This window comes from Xenopus tropicalis, chromosome 2, assembly GCF_000004195.4.
Source record: "Xenopus tropicalis strain Nigerian chromosome 2, UCB_Xtro_10.0, whole genome shotgun sequence".
Classification (NCBI taxonomy): domain Eukaryota; kingdom Metazoa; phylum Chordata; class Amphibia; order Anura; family Pipidae; genus Xenopus; species Xenopus tropicalis.
In genome coordinates, this window is record NC_030678.2 from 43411163 (window position 1) to 43434694 (window position 23532).

General features: G+C 37.8%; 1 protein-coding gene across 1 annotated transcript in view; it reads right to left on the reverse strand.

Annotated features, from left to right (window-relative positions):
* The window catches only part of sh3kbp1 (SH3-domain kinase binding protein 1), a 189059-nt gene that overhangs the window by 70404 nt on the left and 95123 nt on the right, over window positions 1-23532 (reverse strand). Inside the window, exons 4-6 of the mRNA XM_002935188.5 lie at window positions 10250-10356; window positions 4193-4313; window positions 1023-1216 (exon numbers count right to left, since the gene is read on the reverse strand). Coding sequence (XP_002935234.3) covers window positions 1023-1216; window positions 4193-4313; window positions 10250-10356 — 422 coding nt within the window. The remainder of the gene's footprint in view (window positions 1-1022; window positions 1217-4192; window positions 4314-10249; window positions 10357-23532) is intronic.

Consider the following 23532-nt stretch of genomic DNA (forward strand, 5'->3'; position numbering starts at 1 on the left):
TTCACTACTGTGGTAACAGTTTTGGCTCTCCCTATGTTATTTGCATTAAGAATGATGGCAGAAGTGAATACCTTGCATCCATTTCTCCAGCTATCTTATGCTACAGATATGGGATCAGTTATCTGGAAACCTGTTATGCAGAAAGCTCTGAATGACGAGAAGGCCCTCTCCCATAGACTCCATTAGAATCAAATAATTCAAACTGTCAAAAATTATTTCCTTATTCTCTGTAATAAAAAAAACAGTACCTTGTGCTTGATTCCTATTAAGATATAATGAATGTTTATTGAAGGCAAAACAATCCTCTTAGGTTTATTTAATGTTTCAAAGATATTTAGCAGTCTTAAGGTATGGTGATCCAAATTATGGAAAGACCCCTTATCTGGAAAACCCCAGGTCCGGAGCATTCTGGATAATAGGTTTCATACCTGTACCCCAAAATACCCATTTATATGCACCACAGGATAATGTTATCATGTGCATTGTGCAGTCTGTGACTGTGTCTCCCATGAAAAATGTCTGTCTGTGCCCTATTGCACTTTACACAGGCAACATGCATCTGCCAGAATTGTAAATATGTTCACTTTAAGACCTTTGCGATATGAACATTCATTATAGGGCTGGATAACACTTATTTAAAAGCAGAGAAGGAGCGACCCGGGACACAGATTGGCATCTTTTTCAATAAGGGATGGCACATTGCTTTCTAATAGAATAATGACATTCCAGCCCCCACCTCAAGGTCACATATTCTATTGTGCCCCTAGATCTAGGACTCATCCATCATATTGATTAAGATATCCAAGTAACGAAAATGTCAATCAATAAAGTAATTGTTTTTCTATGTGCTATACATTATATTTGGAACACTTAGAAAAAAGAAAGAAAAAGGCAACAATCAATTTACCAAGAAGCATTATCTAACTAAATCTTCTTATACCCAGGGAAAAGGCGGAAGCAGAAATCCTACATAGGATTAATACAGTCAAGTCTTTGGCAAAAACATAAACATATTTATTTACCTTTTCTATTGGCACAATTTCACTTTCCATTTCTATTGACCTTGGTCTGAGTTTAATTGGTTTATCTTTGAAAATATCCCCAAAGCCGAATCCCCTGATCCTTTTCGACTGGGTTTCCCCCCCACTTGTTCCATTGGTTCCTTCTAACTTGGAATCACCGCCATCACTTTCTGAGCCAGTAGTATCTTTAAATGCTGATGGGAAGAGAAATGCATTTCTGTGACAACCTGGCTTTTCATGCAAAAGAATTTGTAATAAAAAGAAAAGACATATCAAAACACATTGAATTGAAAAGGAGGAAAACCAGGGATTTAATTTATTATTTCATACACAAATGCATATACACCCCACATGTGTACACACAAGTACAGCACATGTCTTATGCAAGCAAAGATACGTTTTGTTTTTTTATTTTGCACCGTTCTGCAGATGAAATATCAGGGACAGTTCTAGAAAGCTAGAAAGGCTGCACTATATATATTTTTTAAATTGCTTTTATTTATCATTTTCAAAACAATAATAAAACAAAACCCCATAGTAAAGTAAAGAAAAGAAAGTTAGAAATGTAAAGTAGGAAACAGAAACAGAAAGAGGGAGAGAGGAGGAAGAGAAGAACATTCTCATCTTGTTTAATTTGGGAAGGTTTTGAACCTTTGCATTCAATATCCGTTCTCAAGTGTCATATTATCCTGGCAATGGGTCTCTTTCAATCTCTAAAAATGGTTGCCCTTGTTATAGTTAAAGGAGTTGTTCACCTTTAAGTTAACTTTTAGTATGTTACAGAATGACCAGTTCAGTGAATTTTCAATTGGTCTTCATTTTTTAAATGATTTGCCTTTTTTTCTGACTCTTTTTAGCTTTCACATGGGGGTCATTGACCCCAGCAGCCAAAAGACCATTGCCCTGGGAGGCTAAAATGTTGTTACTTTTTGTATATCTTTCTATTCAGTCCCTCTCCTATTCATATTGTAGGCCCTCATTTAAACTGCCTGGTTGCGAGGGTAATTTGGACCCTAGCAACCAGATAACGGCTTAAATCCCAAACTAGAGAGCTGCCGAACAAAAGGTAAATAATTCAAAAACTATAAATGATGCAATATGAAGACCAATTGCAAATTGTCTCAGAATATCACTTTCTGCATCATGCTAAAACTTAATTATAAAAGGAACAACCCATTTCTGTACAGTTCAGCAACTTGAATTAATTGGAAAAGCCTGCTGCCCCCATGCCCCCATGCCATTGCTCTGTTCAGGCAATGGTTTTCTTAATAGGTGACTGTTGTCTCTATCTCACCCAATGTGCCCAACACCCATTATGAAACCATATCCAGCTTCATGGGTAGAACCCATTTATTATATGTCCCTGTGCAATTATTTTCATGCTTGGAAAACAAAATCTAAAGGGACAGATAAAGCATTTTCTTTCAATTGGCATTAATAGACAACATGTGAATCTAAAGGTATATACGGCTTGAATATCACCCTTAAGGATATAAACAATAAAGGAAATAAAGGGGCACATGTCCTGCTAAAAGAAAGCTACCAATGTAATGTCAGAGGGTTATGATTTATGACTATAAGAGGGTTATACTGAGGGCTCAGTTCACAGCAGCACTTGTTTGTACAGACAGAGTGAAAAGAATAGAGGCATTCCTCTCCAGTCTGTATAACCAGTCTGTATAGCTGTCTTGCACGAACTTATTTGCCCAAGAACAAATAACACCACACAAAGAAAAACTTTTTTTTGTTTTTGCCTTTATAATCACCAGAAATGAAACAGGCTCTGTAGCTACTGCAGCTACATGTGTTGCCCTGTTGATGTTTCCAACCAGTGTAGTCTACCAAGTTTCCTCCTGAGTGCTATATTACATCAGCCACTAGAGGGCACTGTAACGTCACAAAGTCTATGAGTGTTTCTTGTTACTCATTATATAGTATCCATATGGACGCTTATACTAAGCAAGAACTAACATTCAAAACCTGTACTTTATACAGCAATCTTATAGCAATATGAGAACCTGCTTAGAAATAGGATTTGTTTCCACTTCAGTTTGAGATCATAATTGGGCATTTGGGGGGTTCATAATCCATATTTTTTCGCTAAATCTACAGTTTGGCCTGGAATTAAGATACAGTTAAAAAGCTTTATTAGTGATTGTCTTTTTTCTCTTTCAGCATTCATTATATTCATTAACAGTTTGCTGAAACAAGTTTTCTTGCAACACTTTCATTTTGTGTTTTAAAAAGAAAAAACTTCTTGTGCGCAGGTCACTATTGCCAGATGTTTTTTGCTCTGTTTAAGAACAATCATGAAGACCAGAAAGCTCCTTGGTCTTCATTCATGTTTGCTTCAATTCCTTGCTGGATTAATGGCCCTCACGAATGCTGAAAAATTATTGGTACATGATTGTGATATATCAGATTAGATAATATTGAGTATGGGGCACAGAGACGTCAGCCTTATTTTAGGGATTTGGCAGACGTGAGAGCTTTCCATTGTTTTCCAGCCACACACATCTTTACACTATTATACAAATACACACATCCTGTGCTTTCAACTTTCAACAAGGTAAATAGTTACAGGAACAAGCCAATACAATAAAAATGGTATTAGGAAATAGAGGTTGTTATATCATGATTGTAGCTCTAAAAATGATTAAAAATGAATTTCAGCTTAATAGCGCCAATGATCCAGGACTTCCAACTTGCCACAGGAGGTCACCATTTTGGAAAGTGTCGTGCTCAGTGCACTCTGAGGAGCTGCCGAGAAGCTAAGCTTAGGGGTTCTCTCAAATTATTAAGCAAAAAAAAAGGGATTGGCCTGTCATATAAACTAATGTTACAGGGCTGATTATTATATTCTGATGTTAATTGCACTGGTTTTTGAGCTGCCATGTAGTCATTATCTGTATTAATTACTAATCAGCCTTATATTGTGACATTTATATTCTATACATACATCTTTGGAGGCACAGATCTTCCCTGCTAAAGGGCTGTGGTTGCCTTGGGCTGATACAGAAGCCTAAAACCTAATGTACAACATTTCTAACCAACTTCTTTATTTAGGTTTTAGTTCTCCTAAATATTAAGGACATACTTATAAGTGATATTGGTTCCATAATATTCATCATGCTGCAAAAATAGAAGTTCTAATAAGCAATTTTCCTTACCTGTTTTTATCTGTTGCTCAAAATTACCGATTTCTGTTTCAGTTACAATCTCCCTGATGAAATTGGAAGGAAACATGCCGGTCTTCCCATTAAGGACACCTTCCCACCAGCCCTCCTCCACCTGCACATGGGGAGAGATAACAGGTCAATGAAATAGAAAGGAAGTCTAATCCACTGTCCAGGTGTGAAAATGCCCTTGTTCTAGAGCCGAAAGGGCATTAATCTAAAGTTAAAGGTGCATGTTCACCTTTGAGTTAACTGTTAGTATGATGTAGAGAGTAATATCCTGAGAAAATTTGCAATAGGTCTATAAATTATTTCACTTTTTCTCAAGTTTGGAATTTCAGCAGCTTGGATTTCAGGTTGCTAGGGCCTTACCAACCAGGAAGTCAATAGGAGAGGGTCTAAATAGCAAGATAAGTAATAGTTTTTATGGCTGATGAGGTCTGTGCCCCCCATTTGAAACCTTGCAAGAGTCAGAAAAAGAAGGCAAACAATTCAAAAACTATAAATAATAAAGAGCAATAGAAAAGTTGGTTAGAACTGGCCATTCTATAACATGCTAAACGTTAACTTAATGGTGAACCACCCTTTTAATATATAAAATATGGACAAAAATGTTCTAGGATGTACACTCTAATTAAGAGTTAATGGATATGCTTATGTGAAAATACATTCCTAAAATGTTCTGCCTTTATCCACAAAGTATAAGAGCAAAGGAACACTGAGAAGTTTTGTCCACCCAAGAGGTTACCCAGAGCCTGATATAGTATAACATACGTTTCAGGTAATTTTTACCTTTCCTATTAAGTAATTCTCATAGAGGACAATGGAGGGCAATTCTGCCACTGCCTTCTGGGATACTAAAAGAAAACCAACCTGCCCAAATTTTGCTACTGTGCCTTTGCCTGAAACTGATTAATAGAAGAATAGATTTCTTATTATTGTTCAAACAATAATGTCAGTGATTTGCGGTTTTAATCTTTTAATAAAACTGAATTACATTACATTAACATTTATTTATAAAGCGCCAACATATTCCGCAGCGCTGTACAATAAGTGGGTTACATACATTGGACATACAGAGTAACATATAAAGCAATCAATAACCGATACAAGAGGTGAAGAGGGCCCTGCCCAAAAGAGCTTAATTGCTTAGTTTATTAAAATTCCATAATTTACCTTGTACTTGATTCCAACTAAGATATAATTAATCCTTATTGGAGGCAAAACAAGCCTATTGGTTTTATCAATATTTAAATAATTTTTAGCAGATTTAAGTTATGGAGATCCAAATTACGGAAAGATCCCTTATCCGGAAAAACCCTAGGTCCCGAGCATTCTGGATAACAGGTCCCATACCTGTGCCAATAATTCTCTGTAATCAAGTTGCACAAGAGCAGATACAGGTATGGGATCTATTATGCAGAATGCTTGGCACCTAGACAGAGTATTCCAGATAAGAGAGATTTCTGTAATTTGAACACAAGTCTACAAAAAACATTTAAACATTAAATAAACCCAATAGGATTGTTTTGGCTCCAATAAGGGGTAATTATATCTTAGTTGGGATCAAGTACAAGGTACTGTTTTATTATTACAGAGAAAAAGCAAATAATAATAAAATGATTAAAATGAATATTATAATATTAAAATTAAGTATTTTAATTATTTTTTCAAAATTGAATGGGAGATGGGCATCCTGTAATTTTGAGCTTTCTGAATAACAGGTTTCCAGATAAGGGATCCCATACCCGTATAGTGCTGTGTAAGAGCTAGAAAAAAGGGTAATTGACTTCAGCAATGATAGCATGAATCCAAAAAGTCCAAGGATTCTCACTGGCCGAGGCTCTTGTATCGATTAAGCCTCTGGCCCCTGGAAGACTCTCAAAAAGGTTTTATTGTGCAGTGTTGCTTTAAGAATCTGCCTCTATAGTTGCTGGACTGCAGTTTTCTTTTTGCTTTTAGAAATTCTTGGAAAAAGCAAGACTGCTGTCTCCATCCCATCTCTGCCTCCCCCTCTGTCTCCCTATCAGCCCACACTCTGCCTGTGCCTCCCCCTTTTAACCAGTCAGGCCACATCCCCTCACAGCCTCCCTTCACTCAATGTGATACCCTTTCAATGAATGGCTCAGATATTCTAGGCTGTAATGAAATCAACATGCTTCACAGGGGAGGCAGAGAGTGTGAGAGAGAGTAGTGGAATGAACTAAATTAGAATGTTTGTCAGAGCAAAGAGCCATGACCACTGAACAGTGCATCTTATTAGTGCAATATTTGCCAACCAGGAAAACAAAGGCCCAAGACTTGAGGCAACCAGCTATAAAACTGACACAAAACCTTGACAGCTGTCATTCAGAGGAAGAATTTGTACAACTTGGCAATGTAGCTACATGCACAGCTGTTTGTGCCTAAAAATACAGATAGTCAATAATCAGGACAACAGATTTTCTTGTTATATCTTCTTGTAATCAGACTAATGTACAAATGTATAGAGTGCAACTAATAACAACCCCAAATCCTGTGCCAGAATAGGGGACCTGATGCCCATGCACTGGCTACACAATTAGATGCTGGAGTGCAGTGACTTCTAGGAAGTGCTGAATGGCTCAAAGTAATTACCTGAGATTAGCTCAGATTAGCTGAGATTTTTCAATACATTATTCAGGTATGGATTTTTTAATAAAAAAAAATAATTTGGGCATCATGTTTAATTTGCAAACCACTTTTATTAAACAGCTTTTTAGGCGTGGGTGCCATTTAAGGGTCTGGTATCATACCTCCCAACATTTTGAAACCGGAAAGAGGGACAAAGACAAATGGCGGGCGCAGTGCAGCAATTTTTTTTTTGACGGGGCCCATTTTTGCAGCCACAACCCCTAAATACCACTCCCATTTGACTAAATTTGGCAGGTTATTTAAAGTTTGAACAAATTTCTGGGGGTTTTGGGGTCTTGTTTTATGTGTTATTACAGTTTTGCTGAAAAAGGTGAAATTGCCCTTTAAGCTGCGAATCTCAGTTCCCCCAAGACACCTGTTTAGCTTATTAGTTACAATTGTATCTCAGTGCAGGGGGGCTTTTTATCTTTTTGGGCTCTCTGCTAAAAGCTACTTATTTAATTAAAAGCAAGAAACAATGTATCTAAGTGCAGGTGACGCTCGATAAGATTTCTGGGCTCTTTTAATTAAATTTGTATCTTTTTTAGCATAAGTGCAGGAGATCAAAGGGAAATTAGGGAATTTTCAGTATGAATCCGGGACTGGGGGTTGAGCTGTCAAAAGAGGGACTGCCCCACGAAAATCGGGACAGTTGGGAGGTATGTGGTATATTATTAATCAGTTTTTTCGCTAATAAAAATAAAATTCTCCAACAAATAATCCCTGCATGGGATTTGCATTACTGCTTTCAGTGGGTGTTAGTACTCATAATAAAACATAATAGGGGGCAAGTTGCCATTTTTATGCTTTTGCACACTGAATTCTGATCATTAGGAATTGCCATTCTATGAATGCAGAGCTGACTGTGCTGTATTGGTGAGAGACAGGCAGGGGGTGGCAGATAGACATCCTACTAAATTCTTTGTTAGGGTAATGGGACATAGAGTGTTTTGGTGCCTGCATGATTTCTAGCCTGTAAGCAGTCAGCACCTTCTCTTCAGCTGTAAGTGCCAGGAATATAAAGAGATATTACTAATGCCACTGAGTAATAACTGTACCAAGCTGCATGTCTTTGAACATGGACAGTCATCCAGCTGGGCCAAGTACACTCAAACTGCTCTTCATCTGCCTGTGTGTTGGCCTCAAAAGGTACTGACTTTCAAATAGTCATTTTCTTGGAACCAAGAATGACCCTAACCAGACATGCTGGCAAATCTCATCAGGCCAATAATCACATCAGAATGTATCAATAATCATCAACCAAATGGACTTAATGCTTCAATCCTTTTTGTCATGGAACTGCTGAAAGATCTGGGCCTCTAATGGCCAGTTTAAATCTGTGTTTAGCTAAACTTAGTGACGATCTAAATGTGTGGCTGCCTGTTCGTAGTCAGCCACAGAATATATACAAACAATAGAGACTCAGACAGAAGTTTACAGGAGTTATAATGACTATTTTGAGGAATTTCTATTGTATTTTATGATTTTTACATGTACATTCGTTATTTACACAGGCAGCACACTGGGACTGAGAAGACCTTCTAGTCAATTGTATACAAACAGCAAGAATCCTTGGAAAGAATGACTTTCTTCATTTTCATAGAATACCCTTTAGGCTGAAGCCCTCCCTATTGGTTTTTGGGGTGAGATTTGGCCTACAGAATATTTCATGTAAATGGAGATCTCTGAAATTAAACTTACGGTAATTTCCCTATTGTGATTTTCGTTGTTTTACACACATATGAGGCGAGGGCCCCCCTCAATCATAATGGCTTCTTGTGGAACCACTTCCAATGTGCTGGAGTCAAAATAAAGGTGAGACTGGTTTTATGCTATTGGCGTGGTTGTGTTTTAAACCACTGGTAGGTCTTTACATCAGGGGTAATTGAAAATTGAGTCATTTAGGGATAAATGCAGTGTGAGGGAGTATAATGGGACAGAAACGCCTTGCTCTGTTTATGTGTCATATTATTGCATAAGTTCAGAATGCAAGTCATTTGGCAAAAAATAATCCTGGGCATTAAAGGTCTCTGCGTGAGTGATAGGAAGCCCACTCAACACAGTAACGCTGTGTGATCTCCTACACCAATGTTACTTCAGCATTAAAAATAGAAATTGTTTCACCCTGAGAGTTGTGTACTCCCACTGTGCATAATTATCATTACAAAACTAAATAATAGCAGAAACTTCTGAGACTGCTGCAAAGTTGCAAGCCAAGTTTTGCAATTAGTGCCAAATTGCTGTCAAAATATTAACTACAAACATAATGAAATTGCAACTTATCCAGTGTATATTACAGGATAAAATACGGTTGTGTTTTTTCACATAATCTTAACATTAAATTATTTTGTGCCACTGGCTTTGTGCTGTAAATAAGATGGATTCTATGCTGTTTATTTGTCAGAGAAAAAAAGAAGCTGACACCAGTAGACAAGTTCTTTAAGACAGGAGGCTGCAGTGAGCAGAACGTTCCATCACTGTATTATCAGGCTGTCTTAGATTATACTACTAGTATGGTAAAACAGACTGTATTGTTTTAGGGAACAAGCACATGGACTATGCAGCTGCTTCCAAGGAAATATTGATTTCTGTTCGTGCATCTAACCCCCTGTATGGCATGGCTCACAATTGACCCTATTTAGGCAGGACAATCCTCATTAGAAGAAAAAGGATATAGGTGGGCTTTGGGCCAAACTGGGAGAATGCAGCTTATAGGGTCACGAGTGCAAGTGCACTAAGGGGTGTAAGAGCACCCCAGCACCTACTGAAGTGTGCTACATCAGGATGCGCGTGCAGGCTGTGCATACTTCCTTGCCCTCAGATTGACATGCAATGTAGGGGGGGGCAGTAGGGCCTCTCCCCACCTCCCTGAATCTATTGCAGCCTAACGCTATTCACACGATGCACCAAGCAGTGGGCAATCTGCAACAAAAAAATTGTGCCTTTTGTACTTTATACCATGTGTGGGGCATTTTAAATAAGCCCTTGTGTTTTTCCCCTCCTTAGAGGGTGAACATACTTCTACAGCTGCTGCTGCAGAAATATAAACCTCATTTAATATAAATCTGGGCAATATTTTTACCCAGACCACACACTGTTCTACCCATACTAAACCCAGCCCTCACAGACCACTGGTTGTATAAAAACTTAAGAAGTTTCTCCCTTAAAATGAACCAGTGCTTTGTAGCTCAGTGCTGTCAACTGGAGGCCTTCAGCATTGACTGCCTGTTGAGTGAACACCTTTAAAATTATTAAAGTCAGATAGCAATGAAGTAGATAATTAAAGTGCCACTGCAAAACTTTTACATATTTCATTTTAATAAGATGAACCATAAGATAAGACCCAATTTTTCCCACAGGCAAAAGAATGTTATACTGTTCCTTTAAGAAGATACTTACTTCACCAAGAACTTCAATGATTTCTCCAACTTTAAGTTCAAGTTCATCCTCATTCTGGGGCAGGTAACTAAAGGCGACCTGACATCTCCGCCGCCTCGTCCTTTCACCTGAAATGCCAATAAACCACAGGACAGGAATTTATTGTGGACTGTGGATACACATAGGCCTTTTCCCATTAACATTTTATAGATCATCAGTAATTTTAGAATATTCAGGCTCTTACAAGCATAATGCTTAGTTTCATTCAGCTCTGTAGCATTTACATGATCACAATATCCACTTCAGCCTCATTACTTATAGATGGCTACGGCATTAGAAAGATTTACGCTAAGAGAAATATATTTCAGTTCACTGTTAAAGTGAGGAAAAACAGCTCAGATAAATGACGTGTAAAGCATAAAATAGCTCTAGCACTTATTGCCGCAGAATTAGGATGATGTTGGGAAAAACTTTTTTTTTTTTATTTGTAAAGTGGATTTATAAAAGTATTTCAGCAAAATGAAATGACTATGCTATTTCACTTGTCATATGAAATCAAGGGGAAAAATACTTATAAATATTTAAAGAATAGACTAAAGGCCTTTGATAAATTTTACATTCCCCAGATCAGATGTTGTTCTTAGCTAGCTAAGGCCTCACTTACAAAATCAGGGGCAACATGCAAAGCTGCCTGTTTTACAGTTGAGCCTTGCTCTGAATACAGTACTCCCTGCTTTGGAAGAATTGTATAGTGGGTGGCCGGTGATGGATGGAATATGTTATTAGATTTATCATATTTAGATATCTCAGTTGCAGTTCCTTTACTGAAATAAGAGGCAATAAAAATGAGACCCTATAGACCAAGATAGCAGTAGAACCCATGCCCAAACTGGCAATCTGTGGATTCTGACAAATGCCAGAGGGGCTGCTGTAATGCCAATAAAGGGATGTTTATTCTTACCAAAAGTCCACCAACTATATATTCATATATAATTATAACTTAATCCACAACACAAATGTTGTCATGCCCAGTATATTAACATTGACAATATATGGCTGTATTCAGATTCACATTATATAGCAGCATAGAAACCAGCTTTTGCGACAAACATGACCATACTTCTTTAGGTTTCAACAGTTGTCCACAGCTCTCATGTGCAGTGTCAGTGGCACCCAAACGATGGCCTAACGAGATTGGGAAATGGGAAGCTGCTGTGGACAGCTTTGAGGGTATGAATCATTACTATTATAAAGTTGCTGAGCCTATGGGCTAGGACATTGAGGTCAGTATATAAATCATAGTAGGGCTAATTTACTACCCATAGGGATGTTTGCAAAATGCTAAATAGTTGCAAAGCACCGTCTTTTTTGCACCATGTCCAGCAGTGAGTGGCCAAAGGCTTCAAAATGGAGCCCAAGGACGTGTATTTCTCAAGTTTGCCTGCATTCACAAGTGATTCACAAATTAGTAAGTGCTAGCATGTTGCAGGAAACATCAGGACTGCCTTTTGCCCCCCAATGCTGTGCTCTACATATTGTGCTTGATAATTAATCTCAAAAATGCGGAGTACAGAAAGACTCTGGACACTGGTGCTTCATGAATAATCGTTTGAATGAGTCTTTAGAAATTACCCTTATTGTTATCATCACCATATTCCCTGATGGTCCCTTAAAGCAGAGCAAGCTCTACTGGTATTACTATTGCTATGGCATGGAAATAAGACTTACCCCCAATCACCATCAGTGGAAAAACACAGTTAATTGTAATGTCCCCGTGTACAGACAAACATATCTGCAAAGAGGCTGCCTAGAAAATTGTATGGTCCCCCCAGCTTCAAGAGCACCTTCCTGAAGCTAAACTCTTCTGACACTGACACCCCAGACATTGAACCCCCCCCCCCTTTTCCCTTCCCTGTCCCCTTAACAACCCCCCCATCCCACGGCAAGAAGAGTACCAATGGTGAACAATAATTTCACAAGTAAAAAATAGGAAGTTTATTTGCTAATTATGTTTACTGTTAACAGTAGACAGGAAGGGTCAGCACTTCCTAAACAAGCAATAATGTGCTCAACTATTATCTTACATTGTAATTCTAGATATAGTCATACATACAGTACATTCTGTATAACCATTGTGCCCTACTGTCAACACTGTCATAGTTAAAGTTGATTTGAAAGTACAGTATTTTACATGCAACAAAACAATAAAAAAAAAGTGACCCCTATTATTTTAAAGCCATAGTACTTTTAGGCTTTAGTTGTCCTTTAAATGAAAGCAATAACTTATCATCTTGCCTTCAAATGTCTCCCCAGTTGCATCCCATCTTTCTTTATTGCCCAGGGATATTGCAAGTTCAGTGTGCTATTGCTGCTGCGAATTAACTGAGCTTATGCATCACTGCACTAAATAAAAATTATTTGTTTAACTGCAAATTGGAGTGTGGGTCCTTTGGAAATGTATATATATATATATATATAACTTTATTTATAAAGCGCCACAAGGGTACGCAGCGGTGTACAATCTTACAAAATTACACACAGGGAGGACAAGTGTTATAATAAATAAATACAATATATATATATATATATATATATATATATATATATATATATGTATAAATACACAGGGAGTAACTGCCATGTGGTATGAGACACAGTAGGAAAGAGGTCCCTGCCCCATAGAGCTTACAATCTAAGTGGTTGGGTAACGTACAGGCACAAATTGGAAGGTAAGAGTGAATTTAGCACTGAGGGTTGTTTATGGTTTTTCACTTTAAACCTACAGCTTTGCTGGATTATGAATTGTGTATATTACAGGGCATGAGATCTGATTATTAATTATCAATCCAGAATCAGTATTTGCTCAAATAGATGACAAACTCAAAAGGGTCACTAATACTAAATGCAGTAAAAAAAGAGCAGGAGGGGTCTTCCTTGTAACTCAGAAAGCACATACTGTCTCTCTGGATCAAAACACAGATGGGATATCCTATCATAAGTACAATTAATATTAATGATAGATTAAGAAAGAGAATCTGTAAGTTATATCCCACTGATAGGTCCTGAATATATAATCAATCAACAAAGTATTCAGTGAAATAAACAACCATTTATTGGCTCAAAATTAAACAAACAATTAAAAAAAAAAAAGCAAACATACAATACCAAACAATGGATAGGTGCATCCCAGTGCCTCATGGTACCCACTCTCCTGACAGGATTGGGTGCTTTATCAGAGGAGGTTATAGTATGTTTGGTTTTTTTTAAATTGTTTGTTCAATTTTGAGTCAATTAAATGGTTGTTTATTTCACTGAATACTTTGTTGATTGATTATTCTATCATAAGATCTGTTTAGTTCCCATTTGTTTGTTCACTATGTATATATGGAGCACATAGGTTTACTTAAGAAAATATTGTGTATGCCTTTTATTTTTGAAACTCAAAAGATAGGTCATTCCTTACATTGCAAAGATTTTACAAGCCCAGTTAGTGACCTTAAACAATAAAGGTCTGTGTTTAAAATGTTAGTGAATCTCTTGGGTCCAATGAGTGAATTGAAGAGCTACAGGGATTCTTTGTTGACTTAATGCTCCTAAGGTAGAGTATAAATATATAACTGCTGCTTTAAAGGGGCACTAAAAGCAAAATGGAACATTTTTCAGACGTACAATCATTATTTATTTAATATAGTTTATGCACTATGACGATTCCTTATACCTTTACCTTATCACAATAGCCTTTGCCTATTCACTTACTTGGCCTCTTTTTTCGCTGACTTTCTCTAAGGGGTTGGTTTCCTTAGGGCACTCATCTTCACTGGGGCCTTATGCTCCAGGCTCTCCAGCAACACATACCTCCTAACTGTCCTGATTTTTGCTTGACAGTTCAGATTTTCACAGCTCAGACTGCAGTCCTGGATTCTTACTAAAAAAGTCCCTAATTTCCCTTTGAGCTTGTGCTAAAAAAAAGATACAATGGTTCACAAACTTAATTTAAAAAGTAGCTTTTGGCTACCAGAAACTCAAAAAGCTACACCTGCACTTAGATACAATTGTGACTAATAAGCTTAACAGGTCTCTAGGGGGAACTGAGATTTGCACCTTTTTAGCAAAACTGTAATAACACATAAAAGCCCCAAACCCCTAGAATTGTGTTTAAACTTTGAATAACCTGCCAAATTTTGTAAAATGGGACTGGTATTTAGGGGGGGTGTGGTCACAAAAATTGACGTGGTCAAAAATTGACGTTGGTTTTAACAATATATCTACAATAAAAATGTTTTTGATGAAACATTGAAGGGTGTGCTGGCCACAGATAATTATTTTCTATATATATATATATTTGTTATTTTTAATTGCAAACCAACATTTAAGCCCCATTTTAGCAAATCTGAACAAATGTGGTGTGCTTATTATTATAAGCAATGCAAAAGCAGTCTAATAAAACATTTCAAATTTTGAAAGTTTTACAATTTTAGTTATAAATAAAGAACATTTTTTTCTCATTTACGCAAAGTTTTTTTTTTTTTCATTTAAAAATCCCCATTCTCCCATGAGAATTTTATGTTGCCACATTCTACATTTGGTTTTATTAAAACTCCAGAGTTTTAATAACTTAAATAAAAAATATTTAAAAAATGTGTAATAATTTATGTGAAGTACAATCCCTCTCAATCTTAAATTCAAACCTGCTTTCAGTTAACCAACCCTTTATTCATTGCCTTATTGGGCAATATATTAAAAAACAACAGCACAATAAACCAGAAAACTACTATTTATTTCAGAGGAAATGTGCAAATAATTAACATGTTTTTCACACTCGAATGAATAAGTCTAGTGCTGTTTTTGTTTTTAAACACAGTTTCAATATCCACTTAATTAAGGGAAATAAGTTGTTGCTTTGCAACAAAGAAATAAAATGCTTTATTTTTAGCACTTATGAGAAAGAAATTAGTGGTTAATAACTGGAAGTAAAGCACACAGGTCTTGATGACCAAAACTGCTCAGCTGAGCCGAGTTCTGTCCAACCACAGCCCTGATCCACCCTAAACCTAAATGATTTTATGTAAAGCTTAGACTTGTTCTAGACCCCAGCATCGGGAAATCATTTATAAATAGGGATAATTGGAAGGTATGCACCATGTGCTCTTGTGTTGATCCCCCGAACATACAACTGGCTTAGTGGACAGGTTTGTTGAAGATGGTGAATCCCCCATTATCTTTGGTCACCCTGGCATGATTGTAGACTTCTGGCCTTCTATTGTATTAGTATCCAAAACCTATGATAGAATTGTGTAGTAGGTAGGCAAGGGTAAAGCCCCATAATTCTCGGTAACCTACTAGAATGATGGTAGACCTGTAAACTGCCAAAGGCTCCCAATAAAGATCATGACGTGCAGCTGAAGGATAGAAATATCACCAGTAATGCCAATAAAAGCTGTCAGCCTGTCAGGGAATAAAGCCATACACAAGATTTTTTTGTTATCGTAGGACCAAGCTTATCCTGAAACGGTTGTTTAAAAGTATGTTTTGCCCATCGAAAACAACCATTTCAAGTGATATCTTCTAGTTGAAGCTAGAAAAACCGTGGGTAGCTATCTGCAAACAATTGGATAATGGATAAATGTCAATGTTAACAACAACATTTTTAAACCTCCTGATCGATTTTCTGGCCAATGTCAGATGAAACATCACAAGATGTACAATAGTTCGGAGACCACTAATATCATGGTAATTTGACAGATTTGTCAGGTCGCACAGAGATTGGTCATTAGGGAGAGAGAAATCTTAACGTGTATGGTCTGCTTTATTCTTATAACGTAAATGTCCTTGAGAAAAGAATGAATGAGTGAATGAGTGATATTGTGTGAATATTTCAAAGATAAGGTTGGTTATCTGCCATTTATTGACATATGCTGAAAAGCAGAATGATCCATGATACATGTCTTGATTTTTCTTTTTGGGTGGATAATGAAACGTACTACATTGCTGCCTTTTAAACAGGAAAATATGAACTGAATACTATTACTGTGCATTGTATAAATCAGGAGTTGTGATTTCCTCCTTTATATAAACTGTATTCTAAGCTTATAGAAAATTCTAGCAGTTGCATTGTTACATCATACTGGGACTGCTTCCTTAAATGCAGCTTTAATGTGTAACTTGCAAGGGTTTGATGATGTCAGGAAGTTATATGAGTTTTACTAGAGATAAGATATGTCCCGTTGCTTTGTTTATAGCCATTCTTTTTATTATGGACTTTTATGGGGTCGATATTGTCAGTGGCACAAAGTGAACAATAAAGGTTTATGATTATATCTCTCTTCACTTCCTGTGATTGATTCGGCCTAAATGCAGAATCTAAATTCATGGGAGTCAGGTGATTTTATCTACTTCCTTCCTGTCGATAAGAAATCATTCATGTTATATGACTGAGGTACCGTGCCAAATGTGTTTTAACAACAAGCACAAGGCAAATCAAGGGATTCTTTACCTGGCATTCTATTTATAAGTAAGAAAAAAAACATTCCAGGATGTAGCAAACTGAGTTTTATATTAATGATGTCAATGTACCAAGAATGGCCATTTGTAAATTTCTCCCTTGCTGCATTTGTACTGACACTGAAATGAAAGTTTAATTCTAGAAACAAAACACTGGTGGGTAGGAACAAAGATCAAATTAAAAACAGAAAAAATAGATAGGTACAAAGAAACATTAGGTGTAACTCTGTTATGAGCATGTGTATATACAGGTATATATACACAAATCAAAGAATGAAGGAGCACACATAATAAGTGGTGTTTTGCACAAGCTGTGTGCCTATCAAGCCATATGCAACACAGTAATACACACATTGGATTGAAAGAAGTATGCAGGAAGTGACCTAACACAATTAGCATAAAGATAACCCATACTGATTAATAAACAAAGATCTTACAATAATACACAAAACATAGCAAAAAATATTAAATAAATAAGAATATCCTTTGTTCAGACCCAGACACTGCAATGATTTAAGTTTATTAATCCACCATACCTCACTTCTTTCAAGTTTTAATTCCCTATCTCCTCCTCTTTCAGAGGGGATATACAGTAGTGGCTAATACCATAAATTCAAGTTGATCTGAGGTATGGCCATTGTCCAAAAATGCTTTGACATATGTAATGAAATATTGCCCAAATTTATAGCTGAACAATGTTGTGAGATACATGACTTCACCATCTGTATAAAGATGAGTCTACAGGGACAGGTCCATACATAAATAGCAAATCACAAGGGGAGACACTCAACGTATGGCTAGTTAGGGATATGTGTGAGATTCATGGTTAGTTACTAATATCCCTGACACAATAGTTGGATGACTGCTACAAAAATATTTTTTTTTTACTTGTGTCCCTGTTATGAACTTAGAAGTGCCAGACAAAATGTGGGGCTTGAACGCGAACAGTCTGAAAACCGCTAGGGTAATGTTGAATGATGATAAAGAAAAGTAAGAATTTGGAACATATATATAAGCTACAGGCATGGCACTGTGGCACGAGACAGGTAGCATGTTCTTGTTCCTTCATAATGTGCCTGGGCATTGTATATAGATGGTACTGGAGGAAAGCTGTATTTAGGAGTAATGAGAAAAATGGGGGGAGGTTTGGAGGGAAGTAATAAACATATATTGTGAAAAAAAATGTAAAGGGAAGAACTGCTTGTGGCTTTAAGGCCAGGATAATTACAAATTAAACACTGTATAAACTACAATCCATATAACCACAGTCATCAGACAGCTCTGGTCAGCAAACTGCACAAAAACGAATCAAATTAAATTTTTCATTGGTTGCTACGCATTTCTTCTCCAATGTAGAACTGATTCTAGTTTGGTGAATTCCCTTCAGTCTGTATAAATATTCAGACCTCTGCTCTGCTGCACTCAACAATTCACCTATGATATCCTTTGTATGGAATATGGGGGCGGAAATCAGGGATTTGCATTAGTCAATTCTTATGTATTTGTAGCATTTCCAAGACAGCTGAAAAGGATCCTGTAACCACGCAGTCAGCCTTTTCACTCGTCCTGTGCCTCATTATGTAAAGCTATAGCGCAGCTGCAATACTGTCTGGGGAAGTACTTGAGAGCAGTGCCGAATTCATAAAGAGCGCACACATTGTAGGAGGCCTTTGACATTTTTAATGGTTCATAAAAAACACAAAAAGCACTTGGGTAGATGTAGCTCAAGAAAGGCTTCATGTATTTTCACATAATTTATAGTTAATCTTTAACTGATTTAGAACCAACATACTGCACAGAACTTCATGGATTATATTCCGCCTCCCAAAGCAGTTTCTACCCCCTGCCCTAAATCTAAATTCCCCGCAGCACCATGCACGCATTTATATTTATTTATATTTATTATTATATTATTTATTATTATATTTATTATATGCACTTTAACTGCTACAACTTCCTAGAACACGTGTATAAGAGTTAGCATAGATAAATGCTGGATAAAATAAATGCATAGATAAAAATCAGAATAAAATCAGACACAAGGGCAGAAATAGAGAAAAGGAGGCTTGTAAGAATAGGCAGGTACAGATCAATTCCAATATGAGACAGCTGTCTGGGTGTGAAATGAAACCAACCCACAGCCTAAATCATCACATTTCACAGGACCTGTGAAGGGAAGTGCTGCGCCTTTCCGTTTCTATGCCATCATAACCCGTTCCATTTCTGCCAAGGGCAACCAATTTCTCTTTTTAATTGAAAAAAATATTTTGTTAGTGAATAGAGCATATTAATGCTGTCTGCACTGCTGATCCATTCCTGCTTCGTCCTGGTTCATGCACTGGGAGTAAGCATGGAAGTATAGGTCCAGAAGTGCCCTAGGTCAGTGCTGTCCAACTTCTGCGGTGCCGAGGGCCGGAATTTCTCTAGCATACATGGTGGAGGGCCACTAATAGAAGCTAGTTTTGACCACTCCCCCTTTTTTAACCACACCCATTTTATCACAATGATGGTAGTGCAGCAAAAACCCAAATGCTTGGTCCTCACTGTGGGGATATCAACAGTTATTCATATATGAAAGAATTATATTATGTCATATTAAGACACACCCTTAAATCCATATGCCTCCTTCTCCCCTGTGGATAGCACAGCAACCCCCAGCATATAATTACACACCTTAGGGACCATTTAATGGCTATTTCCAACTGCTAACAAACTCCCACAACAAACCCCTGCCAGGTTCACCTCTCACTGCCTCCCTTATGCTGCCTGTGTGTGCCATACTCTGCCTGCCCTATGCTGCCTGTGTGTGCCATACTCTGCCTGCCCTATGCTGTCTGTGTGCCATACTCTGCCTGCCCTATGCTGCCTGTGTGTGCCATACTCTGCCTTCCCTATGCTGCCTGTGTGTGCCATACTCTGCCTTCCCTATGCTGCCTGTGTGTGCCATACTCTGCCTGCCCTATGCTGCCTGTGTGTGCCATACTCTGCCTTCCCTATGCTGCCTGTGTGTGCCATACTCTGCCTTCCCTATGCTGCCTGTGTGTGCCATACTCTGCCTGCCCTATGCTGCCTGTGTGTGCCATACTCTGCCTGCCCTACCTGTGTGTGCCATACTCTGCCTGCCCTTAGCTGCCTATGTGTGCCATACTCTGCCTGCCCTATGCTGCCTGTGTGTGCCATACTCTGCCTGCCCTACCTGTGTGTGCCATACTCTGCCTGCCCTTAGCTGCCTGTGTGTGCTATACTCTGCCTGCCCTTAGCTGCCTGTGTGTGCCATACTCTGCCTACCCTATGCTGCCTGTGTGTTCCATACCCTCCCTGCCCTATGCTGCCTGTGTGTTCCATACCCTCCCTGCCCTATGCTGCCTATGTGCCATACTATGCCTACCCTATGCTGTCTGTGTGTGCCATATACACAGGCGGCATAGTCCAGGCAGTACATACAATGTCTGAGGTGTGAACAGGTGAACAATATGGGTGATTACAGCCTGAGCCTGAGGTGAACACTGCAAGGGGTGAACAATGCAGAAACTAAAAGGTGTGAAAAACACAGGGGATTACATGTTTAAGCAATACAGGGGGCCAATTAATCTCAGTACTGATACCATTTAAATCTTACACAAAGGTAAACCATCAAAGCAGCCAGACAGGTGGGGGGCCACACAGAGGGGGGGTCGCAGGCCGCCAGTTGGACAGCACTTCCCTAGGTCATAACATCACCTGACAGTGTGTCTGAGGCCTGCAGTTGGGTGGTGGATGCTCCAATCACTTGCTAGAGAGCCCCATATATTGACAGATCTGACAAACTGGAAAACGTACAAGAGTCCTAAATGTCCTGTGTTTTTACGAATCACTTGCTTTTAGAATCCCAGCCATAAAGCTAGACACATTCACAGAAAATAAGTCACTTGTGCAAAGAAGTTGCATCTACCAAGTAAGGCCAAGAATTCGGACACCCAGTAAGTACAACATCTATAGGTGCAACAAGCAGTCGGAAATAAAGTCTAAATAAAGAGGTCCTTTGTGTCTGGTGCCTACCTCATGATAATGGCACCCTATTATTATTACACTATAATTTTCCAGTCCTATTTTATTCTGATGACTGCAGCCTTCAGCAGTTGCTAAACAAGAATTAATCTTTCTGTTCAGCGATCAATGGAGATATAAAAGATGGACACCCCCAACTTCTGCCATTAATTATGCAACATACAAGCCCTAATGTCCTGCGTGGGAGTGATATGATATCATGCTAAGTTTATATAAATAAGCTTCAATACTTTTAATTGGATTTTTTTTTACTGCCACCCCCACAAATGACAGCTTTTATACAATAAATCTATTGGAAATATGCATCATTGAACTATTTAAGACATATATATTTGTATATTACTATTAAGGATTATTTAAAGGAGAAGGAAAGGTAAAAACTAAGTAAGCTTTATCAGAAAGGTCTATGTAAATACAGCCATAAGCACTCACAGAAACACTGCACTGGCTTCTCTATCAAAAGATACAGGATATCTTGTCTGTTTGTTTTCCTGTGTCTGAGACACACAGCTCTCTCCCCTCTCCTGCTCCCCCCTCCCTCAAAAATGCTAAGAACTCCCTCCCCCCCTTAGGAATGTGGATCTGAGCCAATCAGCAGGAAGCTTCCTCATAGTCTTACAAACTGAGCATGTACATGGGTCTTGGTCTTGGTGCAGGAGTGAGGCATTTTGGGATCTTTCTTTACAGAGCTCTGCGTTTTTTTTCGCTATGAGGCTTCTGATCATCTGAACGGGAGAAATATGGGGAGACTTAAGGGCACTATTGAGAGAACTGAAGGTATGCCTGCAGCTTGAGATTAACTCTTTATTAGCCTTTCCTTCTCCTTAAAGAAAATTATTTATTTGAGCTATTTAAAAATATATATGTTAGTATAATCCTATGAAGCTATTAATAAAGTATGTGCTGTTTACTGCTGTGTGTCAGAATTGACCTCCCTCTTGTGCTATCTATGTTCTCTCAAACTATTTCTCACTAATTAAGTGTTTGTAGGGTTTCTGCTGTTCAACAACCTTTGTAACATGTTACACATAAGTATCATCTTTATAAAATTACTATTTTCCATTATACCTGTACAGGTATAGGACCCATTATCCAGGTTTGGATCTCCATACCTTAAGTCTAACAAAAAACATTAATTAAACCCAACAGAATTGTTTTGCCTGCAATAAGGATTAATTATATCTTAGTTGAGATCAAATACAAGGTACAGGTTCGGACCCCTTATCTGGAAACTCATTAGACAGAAAGTTCCGAATTACGAAAAGGCCATCTCTCATAGACTCCATTATAAGCAAATAATGCTAATTTTTAAAAATAATTTCCTTTTTCTCTGTAATAATAAAACAGTACCTTGTACTTGATTCCAACTAAGATATAATTAATCCTTATTGGTGGCAAACAAGCCTATTGGGTTTATTTAATGTTTTAATGATTTTTAGCAGACTTAAGTTATAGAGATCTAAATTACAGAAAGATCCCTTATTTGGAAAACCCCAGGTCCCGAACATTCTGGATAACAGGTGCCATACCTGTACTGTTTTATTACTACAGATAAAAAGGTAATCAATCAATCTAAATTATTTGATTAAAATGAAGTCTATTGGAGACGGGCTTTTTTGTAATCTGGAGCCTTCTGGATAAAGGGTTTCCGGATAATGGATACCATTCAGGGTGGTAACGTTTCAAAAAGGAACCAAACCAGGGCTCTCTAACATGAGATTAAGAGGAGATTACTTAATGGGATATTATCGGTTTTAGGAATTTTTGACAGATATGATATGTTTCTTTATACTGTTTGAATGCAACTCGTAACTTTAAAATCATTCATGTATTACACATTTTGCTACAAGGTGGTGCAAGCAGTGAAAGCCAACAGAAGCAAAAACATCTGCTAAAACACTTGGAATATGGCATTGCTGCAAAGACTTTGAGCATCATTCAGTTCTAATAACCAATTAACCAGTAGTATTTACACATTCTCTGATTGGTTGCTATGGGCTACTAGAACTAGAGCAAGCTTTCCTTTTGTTACTACATTACCCCATAACCGCAGATGGATTTCAATATCCACCATGTCTAAAAACTTTAATAGAACACAAATCTAATATCTGATACCTGTTCTGGTCTAGAGACAAGTCAAATATTAATATTTTAGTGACAATGAAGGATTTGTGAATGATATCCCCAGAGAGAAAATTCCTGTTATTGCCTGCTGAGAGATCAGGATTCAAATAAAAAGACTGACATTATTATCTGTGGCAGACAGCAGAAATCCAGCACTGAAAGGAAAGGCTGAATCTGACTTGTGCATTTATTATGTTTCATTGCAAATGATTTTTGCTGTGGCTGATCAATAAGTTGCAACTGGGGGCGGCAGCTTAAGTATTATAAATATAGTTCTGAAGAACAGCATCTTTCCTAATCAGGTTACCTTGCTAATAAATATCACAACTATTTTAGACCTCTCAAGCTTAAAGGGACCTCCCTTTTCAACTCTGATTTAATAGATAGGACTGAACATACCTTTTTGCTTGTTGTTTTAATTTCGAAATATCTATTTTGTTATCTTATTGCACTAAACAGGGCAAAATTTGAAAATGAAAGTAAAGTCACATTCTACTTCCTGGACCCAATGAGCAAAGTTAAACAGATCAGCGCCCACTGAGAAGCCTCTGTATATATAAACCCCTCCTTTCCCCAGCTACAGCCTTTAGATAAAGTGCAGGTCCTTATGCAAAGGCTTTTCAGGGGGCTGC